Source organism: Glandiceps talaboti, chromosome 4 (assembly GCF_964340395.1).
Source record: "Glandiceps talaboti chromosome 4, keGlaTala1.1, whole genome shotgun sequence".
NCBI lineage: Eukaryota > Metazoa > Hemichordata > Enteropneusta > Spengelidae > Glandiceps > Glandiceps talaboti.
Window position 1 is genome coordinate 28,322,181 of NC_135552.1, and position 26,503 is coordinate 28,348,683.

The window sequence follows — 26,503 nt, forward strand, 5'->3', positions numbered from 1 at the left end:
AATTAATATGTTACGACAGAACATACACCATCACACCACACCACATCACCTACATCAAACCACACCACACCACACCACACCACACCACACCACACCACACCATATCAGCTGCATAAAAGTATATGACAGCTCTCACCATGTCAGCGAATTTCTCTGTAGTTGGTCGGCGGATGTTGCAGTGCATGAACAGATTGTCCACGGAAAAGGAATGTTCTTGGACACCGTGTGGGAAACCTGAAAATGGGTGTAGGGTATATATTAGGTGTCTTGTAGGTAAGTTAAAATAAAAACAATAAGCAAATTTACTCTCTCAAGAAACTTGTTTTTAATTCATTGGCATGATTTTATCTGGCTCTATTAGTGTTGTGCTGGTGTTGGTACATGTATATCTAAAGGAATTCACACAATTCCAACGAAACTCTTGTAGGCTTTCATAGTCTCTCTATCGATGTTATGAAAATAGTTAGACGTGTTTTGGTTCATAACTATCAAACGGAAATTTTATCTTAAAATTTGCATTTCGTTAAGAAACATACTATATATTTTTGTATTCCTAAACACATTGTATTTCGTATGATGTTTAATACATCTATCTGACGTTAAACTATTTGAGTTTTTTTGAGTTCTACATCGTAAACAGGTGTCATATGTCACCTGTCACCAATATCGCATTCTGATTGGTCGTGAGCCTTTCAGATAAGCAAGCCCTGGTTATTTTTCATCGACAGCCGTATTTTTTACGTGGTCACTACAATTCAAATTGTAAACAAACCCCACAGACAACCAGAAATCAACTTATAACACATCATTTCGAATGACAAACTAAATGTTAACCGTACAGTGTATACAAAATCGTTGTGCACATTGTAACATCTTTTGAATTTTATGTTTCGTGTCACAGAGAAATCGTCAAAAAATTCTACCACGGAACGGCAGACACGATTGACGCATGGTCGTCACGTGATCTTACACATGAATTTTGGTAAAGATATCAAAATTATGACGACGAAGGACGCACATTTGAACTAGAGCAGCAACGCATATTATGTACACTTCTGTACTTTTTATGAAATACTGTACAAAATACACGAACGCACTCATTTTTAAGCTGAAGGATATTTGTTTGAATCTGACGTTAAGTAATAAGCAAAAATAGTAAACATTACGTCATTACTACGTACGGAGCAAGCGCGCATCCTGATTGGATGATAAAGTCAAGGCTGAGATGTAAACACCCTCATTGCAGTCATCAGAGAGATGAATGATATTAGGCTCGACAGAATAAAAAGGAAGTGATTATATTTTGAAATGGGACAGTATTTTCGTACATTCAATGATTAATTCACAGTTGCTGGCTACTAATAAATATGTCATGATGAAAACCCATCTGTGCAGATTAATAGTAAATAATTGAAAACTATTTAAAAAAATTAAATACATTATTTGCCAAATACCGTGCTCCACTGGGTCATTTTAATTTCCGGTATAACTAAAAATAAGCTCTCACAGCAAGATTTGGAACTGGTAACTAACATATATAAATGTACTTTTTCTTGCAGGTGGTTTGTAGTACAATACTTTACAACGTCAGTGATTAGATGTGACAGGTACATATGAATCGTTAGTGCGCCCCCAACGATAGTCAAGAACAATAATAACATGTTGAGAAAACCTTACCATAGAACGCAACAGATAACTAGAACGTAATGTCTTCCAAATACGAAATGTAAAAATAGACTTATTTCGTAATTTCTAGTAATTGTTCTATGTTATTTGTAACGTGTATGTCGTACGCTTTAAAACTAGATGTTAGTAAATCGACTTTTAAGTAAGGGCAATTTTCATTTGATGTTCTTGATAATGTGAAAAAAATCACCATACAGCTTAAAACGCAACTCATTATCTAGCAGAAACGGATCTTTGACACAAAAATAACAGTACGGGAGGCCAAAGACAAATTAGTACAATTCGCTGGATAATCCAAGTTATTGAGACTGCTGAATGTTTGCACATCGATCTCGGACATACGATTGGCAAGGCGTCTTTGAGCATTTGAAGCAGATACAGAAATAACGAAGGCACAAACCTTTTCATGGTATGCAATGGCATAAGAGATATCGTGATAAAAAAAAATCTTGGAATGTTGACTAAAACACTTATTTTGGTTTCATATGGACTTTTGGGACTAATATTGACCTTAGACGTAAGAAACCGTACTTACATAACACATCGGCACTAGCAATGATTTATCGTCTCATAAGTTTTACAACGGTGTAGTTATATCTAAAACACAGAAACTACTGTCAATGTTACACTATTACATTAAAACCCACACTTTCACATATTATTTATGCATTAATAGGGTCGTATTAGCAAAAGTCATTACTTGTAGTCACTTAATAACAGGAGTAAATGAGACATTCTAAAATTGGTAACACATGAACGACTTTAGTGATATAAAACACCACAAAATTTATCAGGGGTCAAATTTCTAGGCATACTGCATGTGAAAATAGTACTGCATATCAACCAGTAAACTATCACACATCTACTGTCGATACGATGGACCGTCAGAGCGCCATCTACGACCGTAATTTACAACCAACGCACTTCCCTATAAATGTTATCAGTGAATAAATTTAACTTCACTTTAAGTGAAGTTTAGTCACTGATAATATTGATAGGGGGGGGGGGGTGGTGCGCGAATGTAAATTACAGTCATAGATGGCGCTCTGATGGTCCATTGCATCGACAGTAGATGTGTGAAATTATTTTATTTCAAACGTCTTGGAATTGGCTACAAATGACTCATAGACTTCGAGTAGGTGTGAGTGAACGGAAAAATGGTATATTTGTGATATATATGATGTGATGATTGCTTCATTGAGGATGCCGACCAAAGGATTATGTTTCTGTCTTGTGAGGGGAAGAGGGGGGGGGGGTGTTACAGTTGAATATCGTTCTTGTAAACTTTTGTTAATGATAAAAGTACGAACATTGTTTCTCTGCCGGACACAAGCGGTTGTCTGTGAAGGTTAGATCTTTGCCAGTGAAAATATACATTTTGTGTTTATAGTCGTCTTGTACAACGTCTATCATAATTATATTAATGAGAGTAGAAAGGAAGGATAGACATTGTGAGAAACAAAAAGTAGATGAGAATTGAACTTGAATGGAAAAGTTTCTAGTAAGTCAGAGAGAGAGAGTTTATTGATAAAGCATTACGTTTCATTAAATACCATAGCACGTTATACGCGACAGTTAAATGTGATACAAATGCATTATTTTAAAACACAATTTAACATTTGTCTATGGTAGGCACTAATAATTTTACTATTTAGGTGATGCCTTGGGTAACCTTTATGGCAAACTGTGATAATTGTTATTGCTTTTCGAAATGACATTATGACTGTCTTGTACATGCACTCTATATAAAGTAGAATAAAGTATTTTGAGTGACTTATTATAACACTTTTCATTTGAAGAATAACTTTATTTGTATAATGATCTAAACTGAGATTTATAAATGAGAGAGAGAGAGAGAGAGAGAGAGAGAGAGAGAGAGAGAGAGAGAGAGAGAGAGAGAGAGAGAGAGAGAGAGAGAGAGAGAGAGAGAGAGAGAGAGAGAGAGAGAGAGAGAGAGAGAGAGAGAGAGAGAGAGAGAGAGAGAGAGATGTCACATGTGTCGTTAGCTAGGTGAAAGGAAGATCGACTTGGGCAAGCGGTCTGAGGGCTAACGGACGTTCCATCAACAACATTAATACCAAGAAATTCGATAACTCATTCTCTGACCATCACGTTATATGTCAAATCAGAAGTTAACTGTTTGGTGTGTGTGAGAGCTCGCAGAACTCGTGTGAGAACTAAACAAAAAATGGTTCATATCACTGGACAGGCTTTACTGTCACCTTGACTATATGGATCATATTACTGTGTGCTACCTCGAGGAGTATCAAATAAAAGTGAGTTTTAGATGTCATTTATACATCGTGCTTCTTAGTGATCCAGAAGGAGTGTAAGTAACAGATACAATCCGACCAATATGCGTCGAGCGGTAGCGAGGCGCATATTGGTCGGATTGTATCTGTTTTGTACACCGGCTAATTTCCTTTGTTGTGTATTGAGTTTCGAAATCCAATATACTCCGGAGATAACCAGCGTTCCGACTGAACTCATACACTGCTATCATACCACCACAACAATAATAATAACAGTGTCTGCGCCATCGTGCATGTCTGCATATCTTCCGGGCTATTTATACACTCTAGCTAATACACATACACAAACAAAATTAGACACTCACTTCACACTACAAGTTCTCAAATACAGTGTCTGCTGTACTGTGCATTATCTCAGAGGATATTTTTGACATTGGAGTCAGAATTACATACATCAATGAAGTTGGATACTCTCCGCACTCTCCATGTTCATAAATGTAAACTGAGCGAAACATCGCTTTCGACAAGACATGCTTAGCTACTGAAAGGTTCAAACACACAAGCTATTGACGTTTATTTCGTTGGGCTTTCGCCACCATCGATCATTCATTTTGACAGCTCTTTCTGGTTGATAACAAACTCGTATTACAAACTTCTTCCTGTTGGAGTATATTGCGCACACAGTCAAATATACTCCGGATGTTGACTTTTCATTACCATGTCTGTCTAATATACTCTGGGTATGGACTTTTCATTACCCGGATGGTATTTCTCATATTCTCAGCTCACTGGATTTTGAAGCGGGAAGTTTGAGGACACCTGATTGGCTGATCGCCCGATTAGTCACTGTCGCTTGACAAGTAACGCCCACGCCGGTGTACAAATATTGATTATTTTAAAACACAGACACTATTTCAGTATCAAAAAGATAATTAAGTTTGCGGACGATAAATTTGAGACCATGCAATAGCAGTAAACGGCACGGTATGTCCAGATGGTTGGGAAATCGATATCAGGCGCAAACACTGAGGAAATGAACAGAGAAACAAACATACAGTCATCTACATATTTTCTCGGACAGATTTTAAGTTGTCTTTCCTAATCAAGTTAGTGTAGCGAAAGTGATATGATTCTTATAAAGTAATGGAGACAGGTTGGTGAGATCGACTTAAAAAGTGGGTCGTGGTATTTCCTTTTACGATAGTTAAAACTAATCAGTTTCTTTCCAGTAACCACTTCCTGGCAAATAGACATAAGTGGCGGCGCTAGTCATTAAAATGGAATGATACACAAGGGTGAGTGTTTTCAGTTTACGATTTCAAGGAATATTTCTAATATCCTTTCGTTGTATTTTTGAGAGGTCTCAATGGCAAGTCAAATTTACCTCTTGGAGCGGCATCGTTTTAAATGTTGTATAAAGACAACAATGTGACTTTAAGGTAATTTTTGCTGGCCTTGTAGGACAGCTTTTTAATATGTCGACATAAACAAACATCGTTAAAAATTTTATTCAACGATGCGTAAAGTTACACACGGCTGAAATTGATATTAATCACTTGAATGGCCCTTGAAATTTCATATTTAAATTTTGGTGTAAATATTCCGGAATAAAATCACGAGTAAGACGCCATAAGGTGTATTTTGCGTGACGATTTGTCGAAATCCATTTTTGTGACAAAAAGGAAAAATATCTTTCTACATTTCAACGCACAAATCAGACATCTGGTTGTGTAGAAAATGAAAACACAGTTAGTGAGGAACAGCCTTGTAATACTTTTGTCGGGGGATTGTATTTGTAAATTACCTTTGGAAAATTAGTTGAGTTTTGGACATTCTTACCCCACTGCAGTGTTAACACTCCTGGAATAGAATAATTTCACAAAAGAACTCAAAAGACCAGTTAAAACCTTTCTGTAGTTGAAAATTGGTGACTGGGCGAAAATATCCTGGGTCTTGCGGTTGTCATTTGAATGTTTTGGAATATGATTTCCCACTTTATTTATCTAGAGGATTCTCAGATTTTATAAGAGCGTTTCGTGTCCGTGTTACCTTGTTCAGGGACTGCATGGTGCGTTTCGTGTCCGTGTTACCCTGTTCAGGGACTGCAAGGTGTGTGGAAAGTACAAATAAGGAGGCGATCGCACTCCTTTATGATCATTCATGACTGTTGATCTGGGCTGCAGGACTAGACTAGCCAAGAATGGTCAATTTGATATGAAATAACAGTGACGTTATATTTTTGAGTAAATAAAACACGTTGTCTCCATCACGTATTTATTTAAGGATACTATAGGACACTAGCTCACTAACGCGATAATTGTATCAATAAAATGAAAAAGGAATGTGCATGGAATGGTATCACAACTGCAAACTCAATTTTTTTTTTTTTTTTTTTTTTTTTTAACGTTATGACATATATATTATAACATAATATTTGACGCTACAAGCGCAAATGAAGAAAATGAAATTGTGCGCAAATAAAACGACTTAATCATTTGAGAACATTCGTGAAGAGTACTATAGTTTCTGTTAAGTGTTCGTTAGGAAGCTGATTAAACATCCATTCTTGCTCTTATGGTTTTTTTATTGACGCTAGATCAAATACCGAATGTCGATGCGAACTTACCGGCAAGCTGCATGGACTCGCCGTGCTCAGGATGTATATAGCAAGTTATTAATGGGAATCGTAATAGAAGTGTACAGGTCACGTACGTCAGATGGTTGTGTCGTTTGACAGAGTGCTTGATTCTACGTGGATACGTACTCATACTGAATCATCACTGTGGTGATATGGATTTCGCGGGACTTCATTCAATATAAAAAGAATAACCATTATCAGGAGTATTCTTCATCTTTTTCAAGTAATGTTCATCACTTTACGTTGTCAATCGCCATGTTTTGCTGTCTCGTCGTAGTCTTTCTTTTGCTGTGTTTCTTCCGTTCAGGCCTGGTCACAACAGCGACACTAACACTTGATACTTTCGACTGTAACCACACGCCATTGACGACAACTGAGGAAACAAACTTCAAAGCTTTCAGTAACGTACAGTGTGCCTTGCAATGCCTTGCTGTAAGTGACTGTGGGGGATATTCCTTTGATAGACGTACTAGTATCTGTGAGATATTTGATGTCCTGCCAGTGTCAGCACCAACTCATGCATCGAAGAGATATTACCCGAAACCACAACAGGTGAGAACGTAATTCAAGTTGACTACAACGATTGATGCAAATATACAGAAATGTTGAAATCAAGCCTGTGCCATACATGTATATCTATCGATTCACAGATGATAATTTCGTACTTTTGCTGTTGTATTCATAGTTTTTACAATGTATTGGCAGGTTTATGTAAGTATAACATTTTACTTGGCGTCAGGTCTAAATAATTAATGAAAAACTAATTATAATGACAAACCGAAGTACATGGACTAACTGAAGTGTAGAAAAGGTAACTGATACGTATTTACACAAGTATTTGGATACATACATACATACATACATACATATATACATACATACATACATACATACATACATACATACATACATACATACATACAGGCACAGACACACAATCACATCACACCACATCACACCACACCACACCACACCACACCACACCACACCACACCACACCACATCACATCACATCACATCACATCACATCACATAGACTCACTACCTGACAAATTGACAATACCTTTTTCTTAAAGTCACTTTGTTCTCAATCATTAAAAAAAGCATGTGTTTACTTGCAATAGAAGAAAATCAATGTTGATCAGAATATAAGGTCCGACAGTTCGTAGAAGCTGCTGGTCCTTTCTGTAAATTGTTGTGGTCATATATATTGTACAAGTCGTACAGTCATGTATACAGTATGTTCAAAAGTATCGACCCATATTGAATATCAAAACAAGTCTTCGGAGAAAACAGAGCCCCCTAAAGTAGTTTACTTGCGTGTGACATTTGAATGAAGTCTATTATGCAATAAATATTTATTTTTAACAAGAAAACGGCCGCCATTCAGTAAAAATTGATATGAGCTCCAAGAATAACAATTGACCAAATATCCCTGTCTGTATTATTGGTGAACATGATTTAAAAGAAAATGAACACAAATGAACACCACTGATTGCATGGATTTTGAAAATTAACCCCAAGGTCAAAGTATCATTAGATAGCTTGCATCTGATAATATAGGGATAGGCACGTTAATGAAGTCTTTATGTATTATAGTTATATAGAAATTATTGATTTAGAACTCCAAATATGGCTGCCATTCGGTCAAATGTGCATATTTCGCAAAACAAAATGACAAGCATATGTACCACATATGTCACCTATGTGCACGGTATAGTGAAATTGCATCTTACATGTCTGAGAAATGACGTACTACGGATGCATGTACAGACGCACGCATGGACTGAGACCATTGTTATAGCCCCCCTCCCCCATAACAAAGATGCTGAAAATATATCACAAGACGGAGTTGCATCACGCATGTCTGCTAGCACTTCTGATGATGAACCACCGTTATGCTTAAATAGAAATTACTCATTATTTATGGACATTCTAATTACTTTTTGAGGGGTTTGTTTCACGTTTTCTTCTTTTAAAATATGTCTTGTTTCATTACCACTAGTAAAAAGAGAAAGATATGAATTTGGTTTTCCAAATGCTAAAAATCAATATCGAATATCATGTATTATAGATGTAACTGATATTGCATTAATGAACTTTTCAATATTCTTTTCTAATAATAATGCATTTATCATCAAAGACTAATAAATAACACCTTTACATAAAGGTTTCTCCGGAAATAAATTCTACTCTATTCAAATCAAATCAATTAATTATGTAGATCTATATATCAAGCATATATATCAAAAAATAAAACTGTTGTGTGAAAAACACTCATAACTCACAATGTATATTCCTAATATTGTATATCAGTCAGTTTTCGATAAAGATATTTTCTTTGTCCAAAATTGTTTGAAGATGATTCAAGGACTGTATCGAAATGCCATAGGCCAACTTTGAATATGGTGGCATATTCTACATTATGACATTGGTTAATTACGCAACTAAAATGATAACTTCATAAAACAGTTTTGCATAACCACAGGCCTACGTTGATATCCGAGTAACTTGTCCTTTGCGAGATTACCTTATTATTTCGTTTAGAAGGATTGCTATGCGATTTACATTGACGATTTAGTGGTGCAGCAATAGGGCATATCTGAACCACAGAATATTGCAATCATAAGGGAAAACTAACCACGAGGGACATTTCCTTTGAATAGTAATATTAGTATCATATATCTACTCTCCATTAGGAGCTGTTTGTATCCAATACTGAAGATGTCTGTACAACTAATTCGCCTTGTCAGAATGGAGGGCTTTGTCGACGTGACTGTCGAAGGAACGAAGGCTATATATGTACATGCAATGAAGTTATATGGACTGGTAAACAGTGTGAAGACAATGCACAATATGGTAAATATCAATATATTCGACAACACTGATATTACTATCCATATCAATAGAATTTCCACTACCCGAAATTGTTAATGGCTTCAAGCAGAACGATAAAAACCGTAAATTTGGTGTATTGCATAATGTAGAGTGGCTTACAATCACTAGAAATGACATGAATTGAAAAGAAATTGAATTATCAAGGTATTTTAGCGTCGCGAGGAATATTTGACCTTCTGGACAGCTTGCGTCTGTTCAAAGAGGTCAGTATTAATCAGCCAAGTCTTTGCTTATCACATAGGTACGGACCATGACGTTGAACATGGCTTAAAATAATCCGTTATTGTCGTTTTACGCCATCTCTATGACGTAGAAGAGAACAGATAATCAGCTGTTCTCACCCCTTTTTTACGTCACTGGATTTACAGAAACTTCCTCCCTATATCCTACAAATTCCCATATGTGATTACCCTGGCGTCACGTCACGATGCTTGCTATCATTTGGGAATGTGGATACATCATTTTAGGTAATTAGAGGGGATTTAAAAAAAAAAGAAATTAGTAATAATTTGATTTACAGCTACGTTCATCGTCATTATGGTGGTCTTCTCAACCTTTGTACATAGCATTATTATTTTATCTGCCTACCATTTACTTTGCATATCTGGAGGTATAATATCACAATGTCTGTATTTTTTATATGTTCTCATGTATTTTACAATTTGTAAGTGGATTTCTGTGTGTTTGTCGAATTAATGTATGAGGGCCCCAGTAGAAAGAAGCCGACCCTTCAACGCTTTGAGTTGTTTGTAATGCTTATTGAGTTTTACCCTGAATAAAGATACCTTATAGTTATAATTATTCCATGCAAATAACACTGACAAGCCATGTTTTCTATTGTTACAAACTCTCCTTTAAATATAGAAGATGGGAAGGGTATATCGATAAAGAGTCGTTTTTGCTGTGTTATCATATGACAAGATAGCTCATTCGTGTCGTCAATCTGTAAAAGTCACAAATAAAACCAGTCACACTTGCAAAGTGCAATAAGTGAAAAGAACTACGTGTATCAATCAATCAATCAATCAATCAATCAGTCACTCAGTCAGTCAGTCAGTCAGTCAGTCAGTCAGTCAGTCAGTCAGTCAATCAATCAATCAATCATCAATCAATCAATCAATCAATCAATCAATCAATCAATCAATCAATCAATCAATCAATCAATCAATCAATCAATCAATCAATCAATCAATCAATCAATCAATCAATCAATCAATCAATCAATCAATCAATCAATCAATCAATCAAAAGAATTTGTATAGCACCAAAATCCAATACGACGTAATGTTCTATGGCGCTGAACAGGAACAATAGTAGATCATTGTAAAAAGTTGGAGAAAGCTCTTGCAAACAGATGTGTCTTGTTACATGTCCTTGAATTTATCGACAGTTGACGAAGAACGAAGTTCAAGCGGTATACTGTTCTATAAGACTGGCTCTGCTCGCGAGAACGCACGCTCACTTTGTATTACAACTTAACGGGGTATATGAAGTAGACTTTTATTATTTGAGCGAAGTGAACGAGTTAGGGATATCAAGACATTTTGAGTCTCTCCGGCGTTCTCACTTCATTCACTAAATAAATCGATAACTAAAGATAGATAGATAGATCGATAGATAGATAGATAGATAGATAGATAGATCGATAGATAGAAGTGCATAAGGAACGAGTGATACAGTCTCAATCAATAAATTCATCCGACGTTTCGAATCAAAATTCTTTATCAGGGGATATCAAGGCAAGATATAAAGTAGGTAACCACCTGACTATAATACCTAAATGTTAAGGAATAGAACGATCAACGGTTGAATACGTGCAAAAAGATCTAAAACTAATCCTATAGAACACGCCTGAAAGATAGAATAAGCGTAGTTAGATATTAAGGAATGATGTAAATAATCCATTACTTCCATAGGGAGCCAGCGTTCCGAGACGGAAAATGATTTCCTCCTCCTTCAACCTCACTCGATCCTCATCACCAGAAACCTTACAAATTTCTGAAATAGACATATCTGATACTTTATGATCGTTAGTAATAATATGTATAGATACGGGACAGTTACGATTCTTTCGTCTGGTAAGACGGATATGTTCCACAAAGCGACAATCAAGACGACAAACAGTCGAACCTATGTACAAAACCACGTCCACATTTCTAGCATGTAATGCAATACACTACGTTAGTACCGATACATGTAAATCTACTCGTAACAGGCACACTATTCTTAGGGCCAACAACACGATTAGTATTAATAATGTAACGACATGTACCACATCGAGTACGATCGCATGGAAATGAACCAACATTAACTTCCAATCCATTTGGTTCTGTATAGACCACCATATCTCTAAGATTGGTATCCCAACACCAAGCTGTTAAAAGTGCTTCAGGAAATAATGAACTGGTCACCTTATTAGAACGTAAGATATTAAAATTCTTGTATATTATGTTCTTAACTCTGGTGGAAAAGGGATGGTTAGAGCCAATATGGAACGATCATACTCTTCTGATCGTATGAATTGATACAAGCTTCCCTTGACAAAGATGACACCTTCTGTAAAAACCGTACTGATATATATATATATATATATATATATATATATATATATATATATATATATATATATATATATATATATAGATAGACATATAGACAGACAGAAGAGAGATAGATAGATAGATAGATAGATAGATAGATAGATAGATAGATAGATAGATAGATAGATAGATAGATAGATAGATAGGCTATGAAATTGAATGTAAAGGTTTGAATTGTGTTATACTAAGAATTTGAATATATTTAAGGTGATTTGGAGAGTACGTTTCACTTGTTAACGGCTATCTTACTTCATTAGTGATTGTTTTACTTTTTATATTGACTGGGCATATTGTAATCGTAATCTTTAAAAGGTGGAAATTCATAGCGTGACACCAATCACCATAGCATTTTATCACGTGTACTCTATTCACTTTATTTTAACTATTTCCTCAACATATATCTAGTGTATTTGTTACCATAACAACAGAATTAGTGATCTTTGTTCTCTTCCGCTAAGCGAAGACTGCTGTTATTGACATACCCTAGGCTAAAGTGTTTGATGATAATGTCACTCTAGAGTTATAAATGAAATGGACATAATACATGTAATGTTATTCAAGACAGGTTAGATTTACTTTCCACGGGCTGGGGTGTAATAGATCCATTGCATTATTCGGCTAAATCTTCTTGCAGTCTTTGTTAAATCTGAATTGCATGTACAGATTCATCGGCTCTATTTCAGACACCCACACAGTCACAGAAAGCAATAAAAACTGCACATTTTACACTTTAAGATAGAAATCGAATGAATACAGTTTCTTGCGAGTTTGTCTAAATGAAAAAACTAACCTGCTATCTTGTTAACATCAAATGCAGACATGAAACCATTGGCGTCCGTGTCTACTTGTAGTGTGTTTTAATCACAATATACAAAATGTAGCAAACAATTGCGATCTTTTTTTTTTTTTTTTTTTTTTTTTATTTTTTTTTTTATCTTTCATGTTCTTTATTGAAAACCCATTGAAATTATACAGTATACAATAATATATGCATGTTGTCATGAATTAGGTTTTCTTTTTAGGATGAATTGACATAGAAACAAGATGTACATGTACAGAACAAAACAAAAACAAGAAACAGAAGCAGGCAAAAAAATGATATTGTCATGTACTACAAAATCAAAGAAATTCTACAATTGTATAATGACTGTTGAAAAAAAAGAAACAGATTACTACCGTCAGGATGAAAATATATACATTACATCTACTAGAATACTTCTACGCCTCGAAATCTTTCCATTTTTCTAGGAATATTGGCAATGTACCCTTACGACGTGAAATAAACAATTCTAAGTTTTGATTATGTTTAACTTCTATTCTTAGTAAATTAAAGCTTGGCAGCTGTTTTTTTAATTTACAACTGTAGATATTTTTCTTATACATGAGAACAATATAATTCAGTAATTTAGACCAGCATTTATCACCTAAAATAATCTGTTGAGATGACGGGTACCTAGGGCAATTCAAAGCCTCACCCCAAGTTGTGTACATATCTTGCCAGATGGCTTTCACATATTCGCAATCTACAAACAGGTGTACTAACGTCTCAGATGTTCTGTGACAAAAAGTACACGCATCTGTATCCACTAAAGGAGAACGCATGTTATATAACATGGAATTAGTATACAGAATATTGTGGCTTATTTTCCATTGAAATTCTCGAGCGACACTACTGATTGTAACTTTAAATGGCATACTATAAATGAAGTTCCAATCAAGATCACCTTCAAAAAGGTTACTAAAGAAAATTTGACTTTTTGGTTTAATGAAGTAACTGCCTGAAATTAATTTACGTAGCTGTTTTTATTCCGACTTTAACAATGCAATCAGTCCACCTTCACTGTGAAAGAGGAAGGTGTTTTCAGGTCGTACACAAAAAGCTTTGTTTTTCCTCCAATTCACAGGCAGTGCCGATATCAATCCCTGCCACTGCAGAAAATCTATTAGATTAACCCCCAAATTACGAAAATACTCCCATCCTTTAATGTTACCATCAGTAGTGAAGATATCCGAGACATATCGAACTCCTACATTATAAAAGGTTTTAAGAAAAATACTTTTCCCTTGAATGAGGATATTTTTGTTATTCCAAATAATTTCAGAAGAAGATGAAGTAGACTTATCATGGCTATAGTTGCTCCAAACACTTAACATGTCATGATAAAAAGGAGGAATCTCGAAATTAAGTACATTCAAAGAAAAATTACATTTAAAGATAAGCTGTCCACCAACTGGTTTAAGATAGTAGTCTAAAACAACTTTCCAAGGGTCGAAATATGGGAGCAGATAGTACTTAAAGATTTAAGATAGAAATCGAATGAATACAGTTTCTTGCGAGTTTGTCTAAATGAAAAAACTAACCTGCTATCTTGTTAACATCAAATGCAGACATGAAACCATTGGCGTCCGTGTCTACTTGTAGTGTGTTTTAATCACAATATACAAAATTGCGATCTTGCTATCTTACTGTTACAGTAGAATATGCAGTTTCCTATTACTTCATGGTGTGGTTTTATGAAATAGAGCCGTTGAACAGTAACTTGAAACGGACTGTATGATATTCCTGTTTAGGAACGACGTCATCCTGATGTACGGTTTAAGCCGAACTATCCATATCCTGTATGGATGGGCTTGGTGCAAATTTAGGTTCATTATCATTCAAATTGTATGCACAGTTCAACAACAATGAACTTGAATCTACGTGTTCGATAAAAAAAAACGTGTCAATCGTCATAAAGTGAACATAACATGTGAACATCACAATCAAACTAGTGTTAATGATATGGAGTCGATGCTCTGAACAACATTCCTTCTCCATTTTAACTACCCATACCTAGCATTTCTGCAGGGTCCTGACAACGATAAGAATTCTGTGCCATCCCAGTCTGATTTTTAATATCACGGGAAATCTCCAGGTGATATAGCTTATAAAAGATGAGCGAGTCTTCTGAAGATAGAGAGAAGATCTCACTGGGAAAATGAAGATACCGATTTTAATTTCGACTAAATCAACATACAATTTGCCATCGGTAAAAGATTACGTGCGCATTTTTCTGTAAGTGAATTATTGCAATTCTGTCTACGCTCACAAGATCGCTATCTTGTCTCTCGTTGGAGTTTCAGAAGTTAAACTCCTCGCAAAATAAAGTAAAATATACAGATTTAGACGCGTTGAAAGAAAATGTATATAAATGAGAAAATAAACTCGATTTGAAAAGCAGCGTATCTAGATAGGATGTTCCTGTATGATTTTTGCATGTGAGATAACAGAGAAAGGGACTTGAGGGTTTCATTGATTTGATTTTTATCAAGGATTAAGAAATTTTAAATCTACAACATGCCACACATTTCATTCCAATTGCTGAACTTCCATTGAAAAGTAAGATAACTATGGAGACAAGGGAAATAGTGCTTCCTTTATTGGTCTCCTGTCTGCTCCACCAAAATCTTACTAATATATCCAAATGTTATCGTCTAGCTTTACAAAAATGTGACTAACAGTGCTACATTGTATCGTATCGTCAGCAATTTAATACAATTGATAGAATGTGACCCTTTTCAAAATGCAGCATTGCCTGTAAGGTTGTTGTCGCACCATACGATAAAATGTAGCAGTGGTTGCAAGATATTTGTCAAGACATATTATAAAATAAAGCAGTGTTTTTTGTCAAGACATATGATGTGTTTCAAGTTAACTGGCTTCTACTATAAAAGCCGTACATGATCATTCGTCTAATTTAGCTCAACTGGAACGTTTTTTATAAATGTTTTGTTAGGTACAATAACTTACTCATATATCGTACACCGTGAACGGTATTGCATCACCTGTGTTAGGTACAATAACTTACTCATATATCGTACACAGTGAACGGTATTGCATCATCTGTGTTAGGTACAATAACTTACTCATGTATCGTACACCGTGAACGGTATTGCATCATCCGTGGGTAAACGTATTTTTTTGTAGCTGTATACACGGTAAATGAAATCAAATTTAATTTCGGGCTCCGCACCCAAAACTCAGCGCCCTCGACGGTGACCACGACGTGCTTATGGATGATATCAACCACTGATTAACATGCACAATGTCTAATTATTCGTATTTCAACAATTTTCAGTGAATAGATTCTGTTGTCTGATAGACATATAGCAATTGATCAATTTTTAGTGAAGATATCTTTGGTTACTTGATAAAAAAAATTAATGTACCGGTTGCATTTAAAAAAGAATTGATGACGATTTATACGTAAATGAGATGTATATAGATAGAAGAAGCATTTGATAGTGACTTGGATATCTTGTGAGTTATTCTGGTGCAATTAGTACGCCTTGCAGTAGGAATTTCAGTTCACACCTTGTTTGAAATTGGGGTTTATCGTAAATGCATAGTATGCATTCAGTGTGGAACGGTATCATATAATAATGACTCGGAGATATCAATTTAGTTTTCAAACATTTATAGTAAGTTAATTTAATAACACAGGTTATACAAAGCCCGTGTTATGGAAATTGGCATTACTTATATGGAAAGATTTCTGGACGCCATCGTTATAATTTACAGGTCAAGGCTGAATCGGGTAATTGTCCTATGCGTGAACTCGTGACCTTATCTTTTTGAATGATGATGGCATTACCAAATTCAAAGAAAACGATTTCTACATGAATTAAAGACAGGAGAAGACTACACAGGCAGTTTCTTATTCAATGGATATTTTTATTACGGAATCTAATGGAGGGAGAGCAATTTCTCAAATTTTCACAAAAGTATGCCAATTTTGTTCGTAGCAGCAATGACTGTACGATATAAGCCTTTACTCTCTACCAGAGTAAATAATACAGATAAAATGTAATACAGAATAAATGTAATACAGGGTAATATTAAACATCTATTGACTATCTATGGGGTAATGTAGATAGATGCCTTAACAAATCAACGAAAATTGTTTCTAACGTTGTTGACCGTACACTATGACGTCACCTCGAATTGTGCCGAATCACAATATACTGTTACTATATGTATTTGAATATGTGGTTGGCATGACAATAAATATACATCAGGATTAATCAGTGTCAAGAATGTAATCTTCCGAACTTGTTAAGACCTAGTAGTAAATATCATATACATAAACAAATTCAACCACTAGATCAATTCAAACTTGACAATAAAATACAAATACCTGAATGCCTGTGTTTTGATATTGTTAGCAATAATCCCAACGAGGTGATTACGATCGATCGATAGGTAGTTATTTAGGGGTAGTTTTTTGTAGCACAACTGAAGTGATAAGATTCAGTAGTACTATAGGCATGCTGCGGTGTCTGTCCGTCCGTCTGTGTGTGTGTGTGTGTGTGTGTGTGTGTGTGTGTGTGTGTGTGTGTGTGTGTGTGTGTGTGTGTGTGTGTGTGCGTGCGCGCGCGACTCAAAAACCGCTAGACCGATTGCCTTGGTATTTGGTAGAGACATTACTTATGGTGTCTATTTGGGAAATTGTTAAAAAATGGAAAATGATCGCATTGCAGGTATATGATTTGGGTAAAAAATGTCATTTTGGTCAAAAAAAACTACTGGATGATTGGTCTGAAATTTGGTGGGAACGTTTTTAGGGGTGTGTAGATTAAGATTTGTCTCTCAGTAATATGCACACAAGGGCAAAAATGTGTCTTTTTGGTCAAAATCTTTAATTTCAAAACTGCTGAGCAGATTGGGCTGAAATTTAATGGGGATGCATTTTGGGGTCACAATGAAGAAATATCAAGCAAACAGTGATCTCATCAGCGATATCCAAATTAGGTGTAACAATGTGAATGTTGGTCAAAAACGTTTATCTCAAAAAGTACTTGGTCAATGAGACTGAATTTGGTGAGATCTTTCTACAAGTGTTACTTTGCAGATTTTCTTCAAAGTATTTTGACATGATTGACTCTGTAACCACGCCCTTAGCAATAAGCAAATGCAAGAATATTTTTCTAAAATAACGTCATCTAGTAGGCATGTGAGTAATCATTCAAATAGCAACAGCCAAATAATCACTAACATTGCAAGGAAAACAAGAATAGACATATGAATAAACATTCAAAAAAATGTATGTAAATATACCAAGCAACAAGACCAGGCCCATAGCAACAGCCAAATGATCGCATATATTGCAGAGATAACAACAGGGCTGGATAGGCAACTGGATAATCATTCAGCAAATGAACACCTATACCTAGCATGTGGATAAACATTTTTAGAACATGTACAGTTGTGCTACAGCGCCATTCGCGCTATTTTTACACCCCAAACCACACCAACACATCGAGGTAGAGAAAATTCGAAGGTCAAATCAATGCAGGTTAATTGAGGAAAGGTAGGTTTTATATTTGATGTATGTTTGATTGATATTTTCCATCGTAATAAGAGGGTTAGACCTAATTCACTACTCTTGATTAGGTAGTACAACAATGCTTCAGAACTCGCTCATATCAGTGCAGCCTGTTTTCAGTGCATAACATTAATTCAATCATGGCGTAGAAAATGTATTTACAAACGTAATTATGAAAGCACTAAAACACATTCAGATAGTCCATTGATTTATTTATGATTGTGATACTAAAAGAAGCTGTAGTAAATCATCATGGAGTTACAATTACTGATCTTAAAATAGTATAAGAGAAAATTCCAAGTCTGACATTACAAGGTGTTTCTGTAAAACAAGCCTCACTTGAGGAATAGCAAAATAAAACTCCACTTTATGCCATCTATATTAAGTAGTCAACTCGGTTCCTGCTTCCATTCAACAAAACATTAAGCTTAGATGGTAAACGGTAAATTTAATATTAGGATCTCTATGAGACTATGTAGCAACGTACTCACTCGTTCCTGTGTTGAATGTTAACGTCTTAGTCCTTAGAAGATAGGTCGAACGAGTCGAGATGGCATTAACCTATTTCCTTGCCAAAGGATCGAGATGTATTCAGAATGGGTAAACAGAGAAGTTTGGTATTTCATATGTATGAGGGACTGCAAATGACAAGTTGTTCTAATATAATTGTTAGTGGTTCATATCAATTGAAAATATTTTCGATTGGACTAAATTTATATCAACAACTGCTGTTCACCCCTTCGCATCCCTTTTTCTCTCGAGCCCCCCCCCCTACATTCTGCTCATTCCGTATGAAAGTAACGTATACGTAGTATAAAGTAATGAAGCTTCGGATATAAAACCATAAACATTTCACGAATAATATAATTTATTACCAATCAAAAGAAAATATCAATGCGGCGTTCCTGTTTCTTTACGTTCAGAGTAATCTTAATTAAAATTGTAATAAATAAGTCCATTATAGAGTGTAATGCATACTTTTGCAATTGGCAGAAATAAAACTTCTTATATTTGGTAACTGATACGACGTAATAGCAATTTGAGAGTCTCTTATATTAATGCTAAAATTAATTATGTCCGAAAGAGACCACGTCCCTTGACAAGGAATTCATTACAAAATTCCACTAAGTGCTTTTGTCAGCAAGTGAATTGGTAAGCAACCAAGCTTTCGTCTTTGTAGCTTCAATGAACTTTAAGTGGTAAAAATGACTCCTAAAGCAAGAATGAGTGTATGCAATTGTAAAGTCTACACTCGAATTCTTCAAATACACAATCAGTCACTACCATCATTAAAAGATTAGAAGTCATAATGTTATTATATTGAGTTATAATTCATATCGAGTTTGATATCAGTTCTAGTGCTTTTTGAAGACAATGAATATGTTGTATCCACAAAACAAAGCTATTATACATACTGTAGAAAGCATTTATACGTTTAGTGCGTCATTACGTGTTGGCGATACAGAATTATAGAATTAAATCTCGCGGCTATAAGTCGTAAATCAAACGCAGTAAATTATAATTATCGTCTGCTGAAAGTTATAATGCAGTTTATTCCAATGGTTATTTTTAATGATGATTATACTGTCAGAAATATTTGAATGCAATGAAATTTGAAGCGAATAATTGATGTATTTGGTGATGTGGTATTCGTTAACAGATTCACCCAAGTCATCAAATATCACGCCCCCCCCCCCTCCATATACATTGAAACGTTCTTTTCAACAACTGTCTCCCTTCAGTATTTGCATATCCATAACGCCGCTTCCGACGTCATTTTGAGACGTGGAAGTGTGCCTCCGTAGACACCACAATACAAAGAAAGGTACTCTAACTAACAGGTTATACGTCCGTTTAATCACGAACGATTTATTCCCTAACAGTAAAATGAGCAAAGCTAGTTTGTTGCTGCTTTTCTAAACTGTTTCTCTCCCCCCGCCGAATCTTCGAAATTAACCTTGACCGTGTTGTTGGTCGTACACTAACCTGTAAGTCATTAAAGTTAGATTGTTCTTGACCTTTATAATTAGTGTTGCCTCAGTTCTACCCACTGCATTTCGTAGCGCATTTAACAAACGTATCACTTGACGCTGATTAAAGTCAACATTTACAGTTGAAGTTTGCATAAGCTTAGTTTTGATGTATGCACACAAACAGACACGGAAACGGAATCTTTTTGTAAATAGTGGATATAACGAGAGTTAAATATTCAACGTATACATAAAATCTTTGCAGGAATAACACAGAATTTTATCATAGAATTAAGTACTTAATTTTTAAGAAAATGGTATCAGGCACACATATTTGCATATAATTTTGTAATTTTCTTAAATATACGTGCAGGGAGAAATGGTTTACTTTAATGTATGATTCGATTTGTGCCTTCTCCAAGTGTTTCCACTTATGTCATGATGTATACAAGAGATCATTTTAAAATGACAATAAATGATGGCTAGCTCAATGTTGATTTATCCGCCTTTATCGCTTCACAAACAGGATTTCCAAAATATGTAGTGAAGGACGATACACAGTACAGACACATTAACAGGAGCATAAGGGGCGACAGGGAACACATAAACAAATTCTGCATTTCATTCAGAGCTCATTAACTTGATGGGTTTTCAACGTATAATTTCTTTTCAGTGATATACACAGGTGCAGCACCACAAACGGACACAGACGATGCCCAGTCAACAGTTAGCTGTCCCGCCTCTAGTATGACGATAATGACCTGTCGATGTAACATGGAATTCTGTGATGGCGCTAAACTTATGAACGACACGTGTGTAGCATATAACGACAATATTGCAGATGGCAATAAAGTAAAGGTACGTAAATTTAATGCATCATTAAAGATTTCAATAATTCCATATCTGTATTGATCAAAAAGAGCATCGGAAAGTAGTAAAGCTACAGTTACATACATGACTACACGACGAATGAGAGAGAGAGAGAGAGAGAGAGAGAGAGAGAGAGAGAGAGAGAGAGAGAGAGAGAGAGAGAGAGAGAGAGAGAGAGAGAGAGAGAGAGAGAGAGAGAGAGAGAGAGAGAGAGAGAGAGAGAGAGAGAGAGAGAGAGAGAGAGAGAGAGAGAGAGAGAGAGAGAGAGAGAGAGAGAGAGAGAGAGATTTCATGTAGTGGAATGAAGCGGGTGAACTGGGTATAACGCGTTCTGGCAATGCAACTTTAGTATCAAACATTTGTAAGCTCGTCATGAGATGTGACAACATCTTTTAGATGATAAAGTTGATGCATTTTATCAATTTTTAACAAAACATGGACATTTTCTACACGAAGGCGGTATTTCCGGTACTGCAGTTAACAACATCTTAAATGGGCCAGAACACAACATAAAAAGCATTTTGAGTGTATGATTGACGTGCAAGTGACCTACAAACACAAGGTCAACTTTCTAATATTCAAAAGCTAAATGGAATGTTAGAACGATTTTAAATTGTGAACTAATATAATATTATTCATAACACCTGAGGGCGCTTGTCATTTTTTCTGTGTACGAAAATAAAAGAAGTTACGTGACGTGAAAAGACAAACACGATACCAAGAAAATCCAAACTTATCAATCATACTTAATTCTGAATGTTTGTGTTGAATTATTCCTCACATTTTAGTCGCGTGTACGCTTTTATCTTTTATTCTGGTGTTGTGTAGATTAGTGATAGTTTTTTGAATATCGGTCATATGCATAATACTGTAGTTCATAATTCACTTTACTGTCTCTTAACGTTTCATTATTTGTATCTGATGTAGGGAAACCATGTCGCCTTAATTCTCTTACAAGAGATCATCCAGTTGTCTTGTATCCCATCCCATAATACCTTCTGTATGTATCGCTCAACAGGCTGAAATAGGTTGTTCAACCAATGTGCACCCTGACGATGTCATCACTCTATCGTCTGGCGTCGTTTTGAATCCTATTGTAAGTTGTCCTGCAAACTCTCACCTAGTGTCGTGCTCCGTCCGTGATGCGTACGTATATAGTTTTTCAAATAAAAGTTTTTCTGGAAATACCTAACGAATGTAATATAATTCCAGTCACAAATTTTAGTCTTCTGCCAGGTCAAAGTGTCAGACTTGCTGTAAATGTACTCGAGTCGCAAAAACTGCACTCTTTGTTGTATTCATTCGTCACTGTCAGTTTCATAACGACACTGTTATCTACTATAACAAACATACACACTCTCGCAGGGTAGAACAGTGCTTAATGCAATATTAGTAGCAAAGTTGTATAGTTTTAATCCAAGGAATTAGCAGTCACAAGCTGTCAGTCATTTGTGACTCGTTATATATATATATATATTTATATACAGACTTGTCTATAATGCTCTGCTACTAATATTTGCATCGAGCAGTTCTCTCCAGCGAGACACTTATATATATATATATATATATATATATATATATATATATATATATATATATATATACAGACTTGTCTATAATGCTCTGCTACTAATATTTGCATCGAGCAGTTCTCTCCAGCGAGACACTTACATTCGTATGTATATTATATATATGTAACCTGTCAAGTATATTCTGTGCATATTAGGTATTCCCATCATCTGTCTCCTGAAAACCGTCTGAAATTTGGAATTGGCCTGAAGAATGGAAAAGATTGTTATTGGGATAGATGTGGTAATATTGACAGGGGTTGTGAAGTCACTGCCAGGTGTTACCAAGGTAATGCACAGTAATCAACTTAAGCATTGGTGCTTACATAATTATAATGCAGTGTTTTAGATTTAAATACAAGCACACTGCGATAACTCAAAGACACTGTATCTCATGCAAAATCCATACCACGATCTCTGAAAGTGTTTACAAGGTTGTGTTAAAACAACAACAAACCCAGGTGATTTAGACTTTGTCTCTGTCCAGTCTTGGAGAAATGTTTTTTTTTTCACAGTCCTAGCCATTGGTGTTCGATACCCATTATTGGTCAGTTTATGAGTGGTTTCGTCAAATAGTGTTTTGTTTATTGCAGGTACCTGACAAAAATCTTCCTCATGGGGAGCCCAGTGGGAACTACTTTTCATTATATTATACAACAGTCGATACTAGATTCTAGACACAATATAGCAGTCCCATAATCCTCGCAGACATTGGAAATGGTGGTTGCAATAACGATGAACTGGATTTCTTCAGTGCGCACGCGTGTGATGTTTCTTGGCATACAAGTAGCTTTTACCACCACAGACCTACAATATTTTACAGAAGCTTCAGCTTTTGGGGTTTGACAGACATAAGACACGTGGCTAGAATACAGAAAACACTCCATGTTGTTGGAAAGGCTGAATATGAATAATCCAATTGATATCAAAACTTTAGACTTGTTACTTGTGCTTAACATAGTGATATTAAAACAAGCGAGCCCATCGTTTTTCCTAGGTATGTTTTCTTTCCCCTTTTTGTTGTTTCAAAGTAAGAATGTAATGACACCCTGAAAGGAAAATGTGCGAGTCTAATTATATCTACACATGGCCAAAAATATTGTACGTATGAATTTTGAGTTTTGCTGATATCTGTTGTTTCATTATTAATTAAATGTTCTCACTTGCAGTTATTAATCACTAAAGTCATACACTAATTCATTAGTTTATAATATTTCGTTCAATTCAATTTGTTTTTCCTGCAATACAGTGAACACTACATCATCACATGACCTGTGAATTCGTGTGAGACCACAGATAACTAGTAACCGCCATCTTGGATCTGCCATCTTCAATTAGGCCTATGTATACGATCTTCATTTGTATACATTCCCACAATTTTTTACGGTTATTATCAGATTGCCTCAGTCAATGATAGTACAGCTGGCGAATACTAGTTGCCTGCGTACATACGCGAACCATGAACACAGGAACCAGCGAAGAACTGAGACCGTTTTTATATGGTGGCCTACAACTAGAGGTGTACATGAGTTACAGTTCTTGACAGACAGGACATGATATATGACACACTGCGGTTATTTCAATTGAGTCGACGATTTAAAGTTACAATTGATGGTAAATTCACAGTTATATGATATAATCACCCGTAGTTTGGTTATGAAGCACTGGTTAAGATAGAATGTGCCTCTGGGACCAATCTCCCTGAATATCAAGTTTGTCAAATCTTTGCCATATAAAAGACTGTTGCTGGTCCGTTTGAAATAATGACAGAAATGTGGTTGTTTACATTCATGTTTTCAAGGAACTCAGCAAACTTTTACTTTATTCCATACAATTTAAAAATATTCGGCGGCCATATTGGATTCTAAAATGGCGTAGTTTTGGCATCATTAAATACCTATTTCTTAACTTTTAAAGTGACCATAGGCATGATTATTTGCTTGATTTTAACTGAGAAAGGGTCGAGTTTTAGTGAAACTTTACCTGCAAAACTTCGAGATATTTATTTTCAAAGCTCATAGTACGTTAAACAATTTAATACTAATAACTATGGTCCTCACTAGAAACATTTTATTCATATTCATTTATCCAAGGCCAATCAATAGAATAGTTTGCATTGTCTTTTCTGGTTTGATATTGTTTGGACTTACCACAGGTTGTAGACGTGCTGGATGAAGTGCTGCTAAGTTGTTGTAATGCCGGGGGCCGGGGATATACTGATTTTGTGATGACTGTAGTAGTAGTAGTAGTAGTAGTAGTAGTAGTAGTAGTAGTAGTAGTAGTAGTAGTAGTAGTAGTTGTTGTTGTTGTTGCAGGTAAACATCAGCGTTCATCAATTCTTTCAGCTGAGATTAAGTGGCAGGTGATTGACGATGGGGTTGTGTTTTCTTCATATGTGTCGCGACAGCTGCTGTAGCTGTTAGCTGTTTGCGAATTGCGTGCTTGGCTGGTCGAAACTTGCAACATTTTAAGTGATGACGCGTCATCTGCACCTGGGCATTTGATATTTGCAGTTGGCGCTTCTTTTTGAAGTGAGTGAATTCCTTATATTACTGAGGCAAAAGTGTATTGCATTTCAGGCATATGTAGCCGAAGTTCATCGATGTCGTCAGACTGTCATGGAGAGGAACTTGAGGGAGAAGTGTCAGCAAAACCATAACGTTGCTAAATAGACGATTTATCTTTACGGGCCTTTATTGGACGAAACGACGGTCTGCCTTGTTTGATGTTGGGTTTTATTTACCACTGGTACTTCAGCCGTAGGTTCTGTCTTGATATCACTGACGTTTGATGACCAGTCTTCGACATGTTTTGGATCATCAGTCTCAATATCGATGTGCAATTCGGAATTTGATGCCATGTATTGTGCGCGATGATAATTTGTAAACACCCCATCAGTGGAACTTCAACTGACATGCAGTTTTGAATTATTGAAACTGCGCATGTGTGACCAATTAACGGCACCAGAAGGGCGCCCTCCATTCCCACCATACGGTTTATTATAAATCTAATTATGATATTATAATATTAAATTATAATATTATGTTTAGGTACTGATATGGTTTACAGTTCACTGAATGTTCACAAAGTACAACCACCACCCCACCCCACCCCACCCCATGCATTACCACCATCTTACTAAAGATACTGACGACTCAAATTTATTTTACACAATTAAAAGACATGAAAAATGTACTATAGACCTAGACCTTGTAAGTAAAATTTTCAGAGATGTCATCAACTGGTGTGATGCCAACAGATTGACGATCAATTCAAATAAGACAAAATTTACAATCTTAAAAAAAGCCATAGAAAAAATGTCGCATTGATTGGTTCCCTTGAACTTAAGGGGGTCTCGCTCGATGAAGTTCGAAGTTCACCTTTTGTTGGGGTCAACATTGACAATATGCTGTCTTGGAAGCAGCATATAGCTGAGGTGAAAAAGAAAATTAGTAGAATGACAGGTGTGTTTTATAAGTTACGTCACATGGTTCCAGAATATGTACTTGTACTGTTGTATAATGCTTCGGTTCTGCCCCATATCACCTACTGTCTCGAAGTGTGCCTGGGGCAACACGTGTCCGACATACCTGACTGAAATATTTTTAATTCAAAAGAAGAATAGTGCGCATCATAACAGATAGTCACTGGTGTGC

General features: G+C 35.7%; 1 protein-coding gene across 2 annotated transcripts; it reads left to right on the plus strand.

The window, feature by feature from the left end:
- The first annotated feature begins 6,703 nt into the window (after positions 1 to 6,703).
- Positions 6,704 to 25,627, plus strand: LOC144434649 (uncharacterized). Of its 2 annotated transcripts, none has more exons than XM_078123153.1 (7): positions 6,704 to 7,128; positions 9,276 to 9,435; positions 21,083 to 21,267; positions 22,298 to 22,425; positions 23,006 to 23,136; positions 23,441 to 23,844; positions 25,427 to 25,627. In XM_078123153.1, exons 1-6 carry the CDS (start codon positions 6,832 to 6,834, stop codon positions 23,446 to 23,448), a joined length of 909 nt encoding a protein of 302 aa, XP_077979279.1. In that variant the 5' UTR covers positions 6,704 to 6,831; the 3' UTR covers positions 23,449 to 23,844; positions 25,427 to 25,627. The 2 variants fall into 2 exon arrangements, with proteins under 2 accessions (XP_077979279.1, XP_077979280.1); XM_078123154.1 differs by having other exon boundaries at positions 22,298 to 22,375.
- The last annotated feature ends 876 nt before the right edge of the window (positions 25,628 to 26,503 follow it).

Coding starts and splice junctions, on each gene's coding strand:
- LOC144434649 (XM_078123153.1), top strand. CDS start 6,832: ATGTTTTGCTGTCTCGTCGTAGTCTTTCTTTTGCTGTGTTTCTTCCGT. Junction 21,268..22,297: donor CAGATGGCAATAAAGTAAAG/GTACGTAAATTT, acceptor ATCGCTCAACAG/GCTGAAATAGGTTGTTCAAC. Junction 22,426..23,005: donor TCGTGCTCCGTCCGTGATGC/GTACGTATATAG, acceptor TGTGCATATTAG/GTATTCCCATCATCTGTCTC.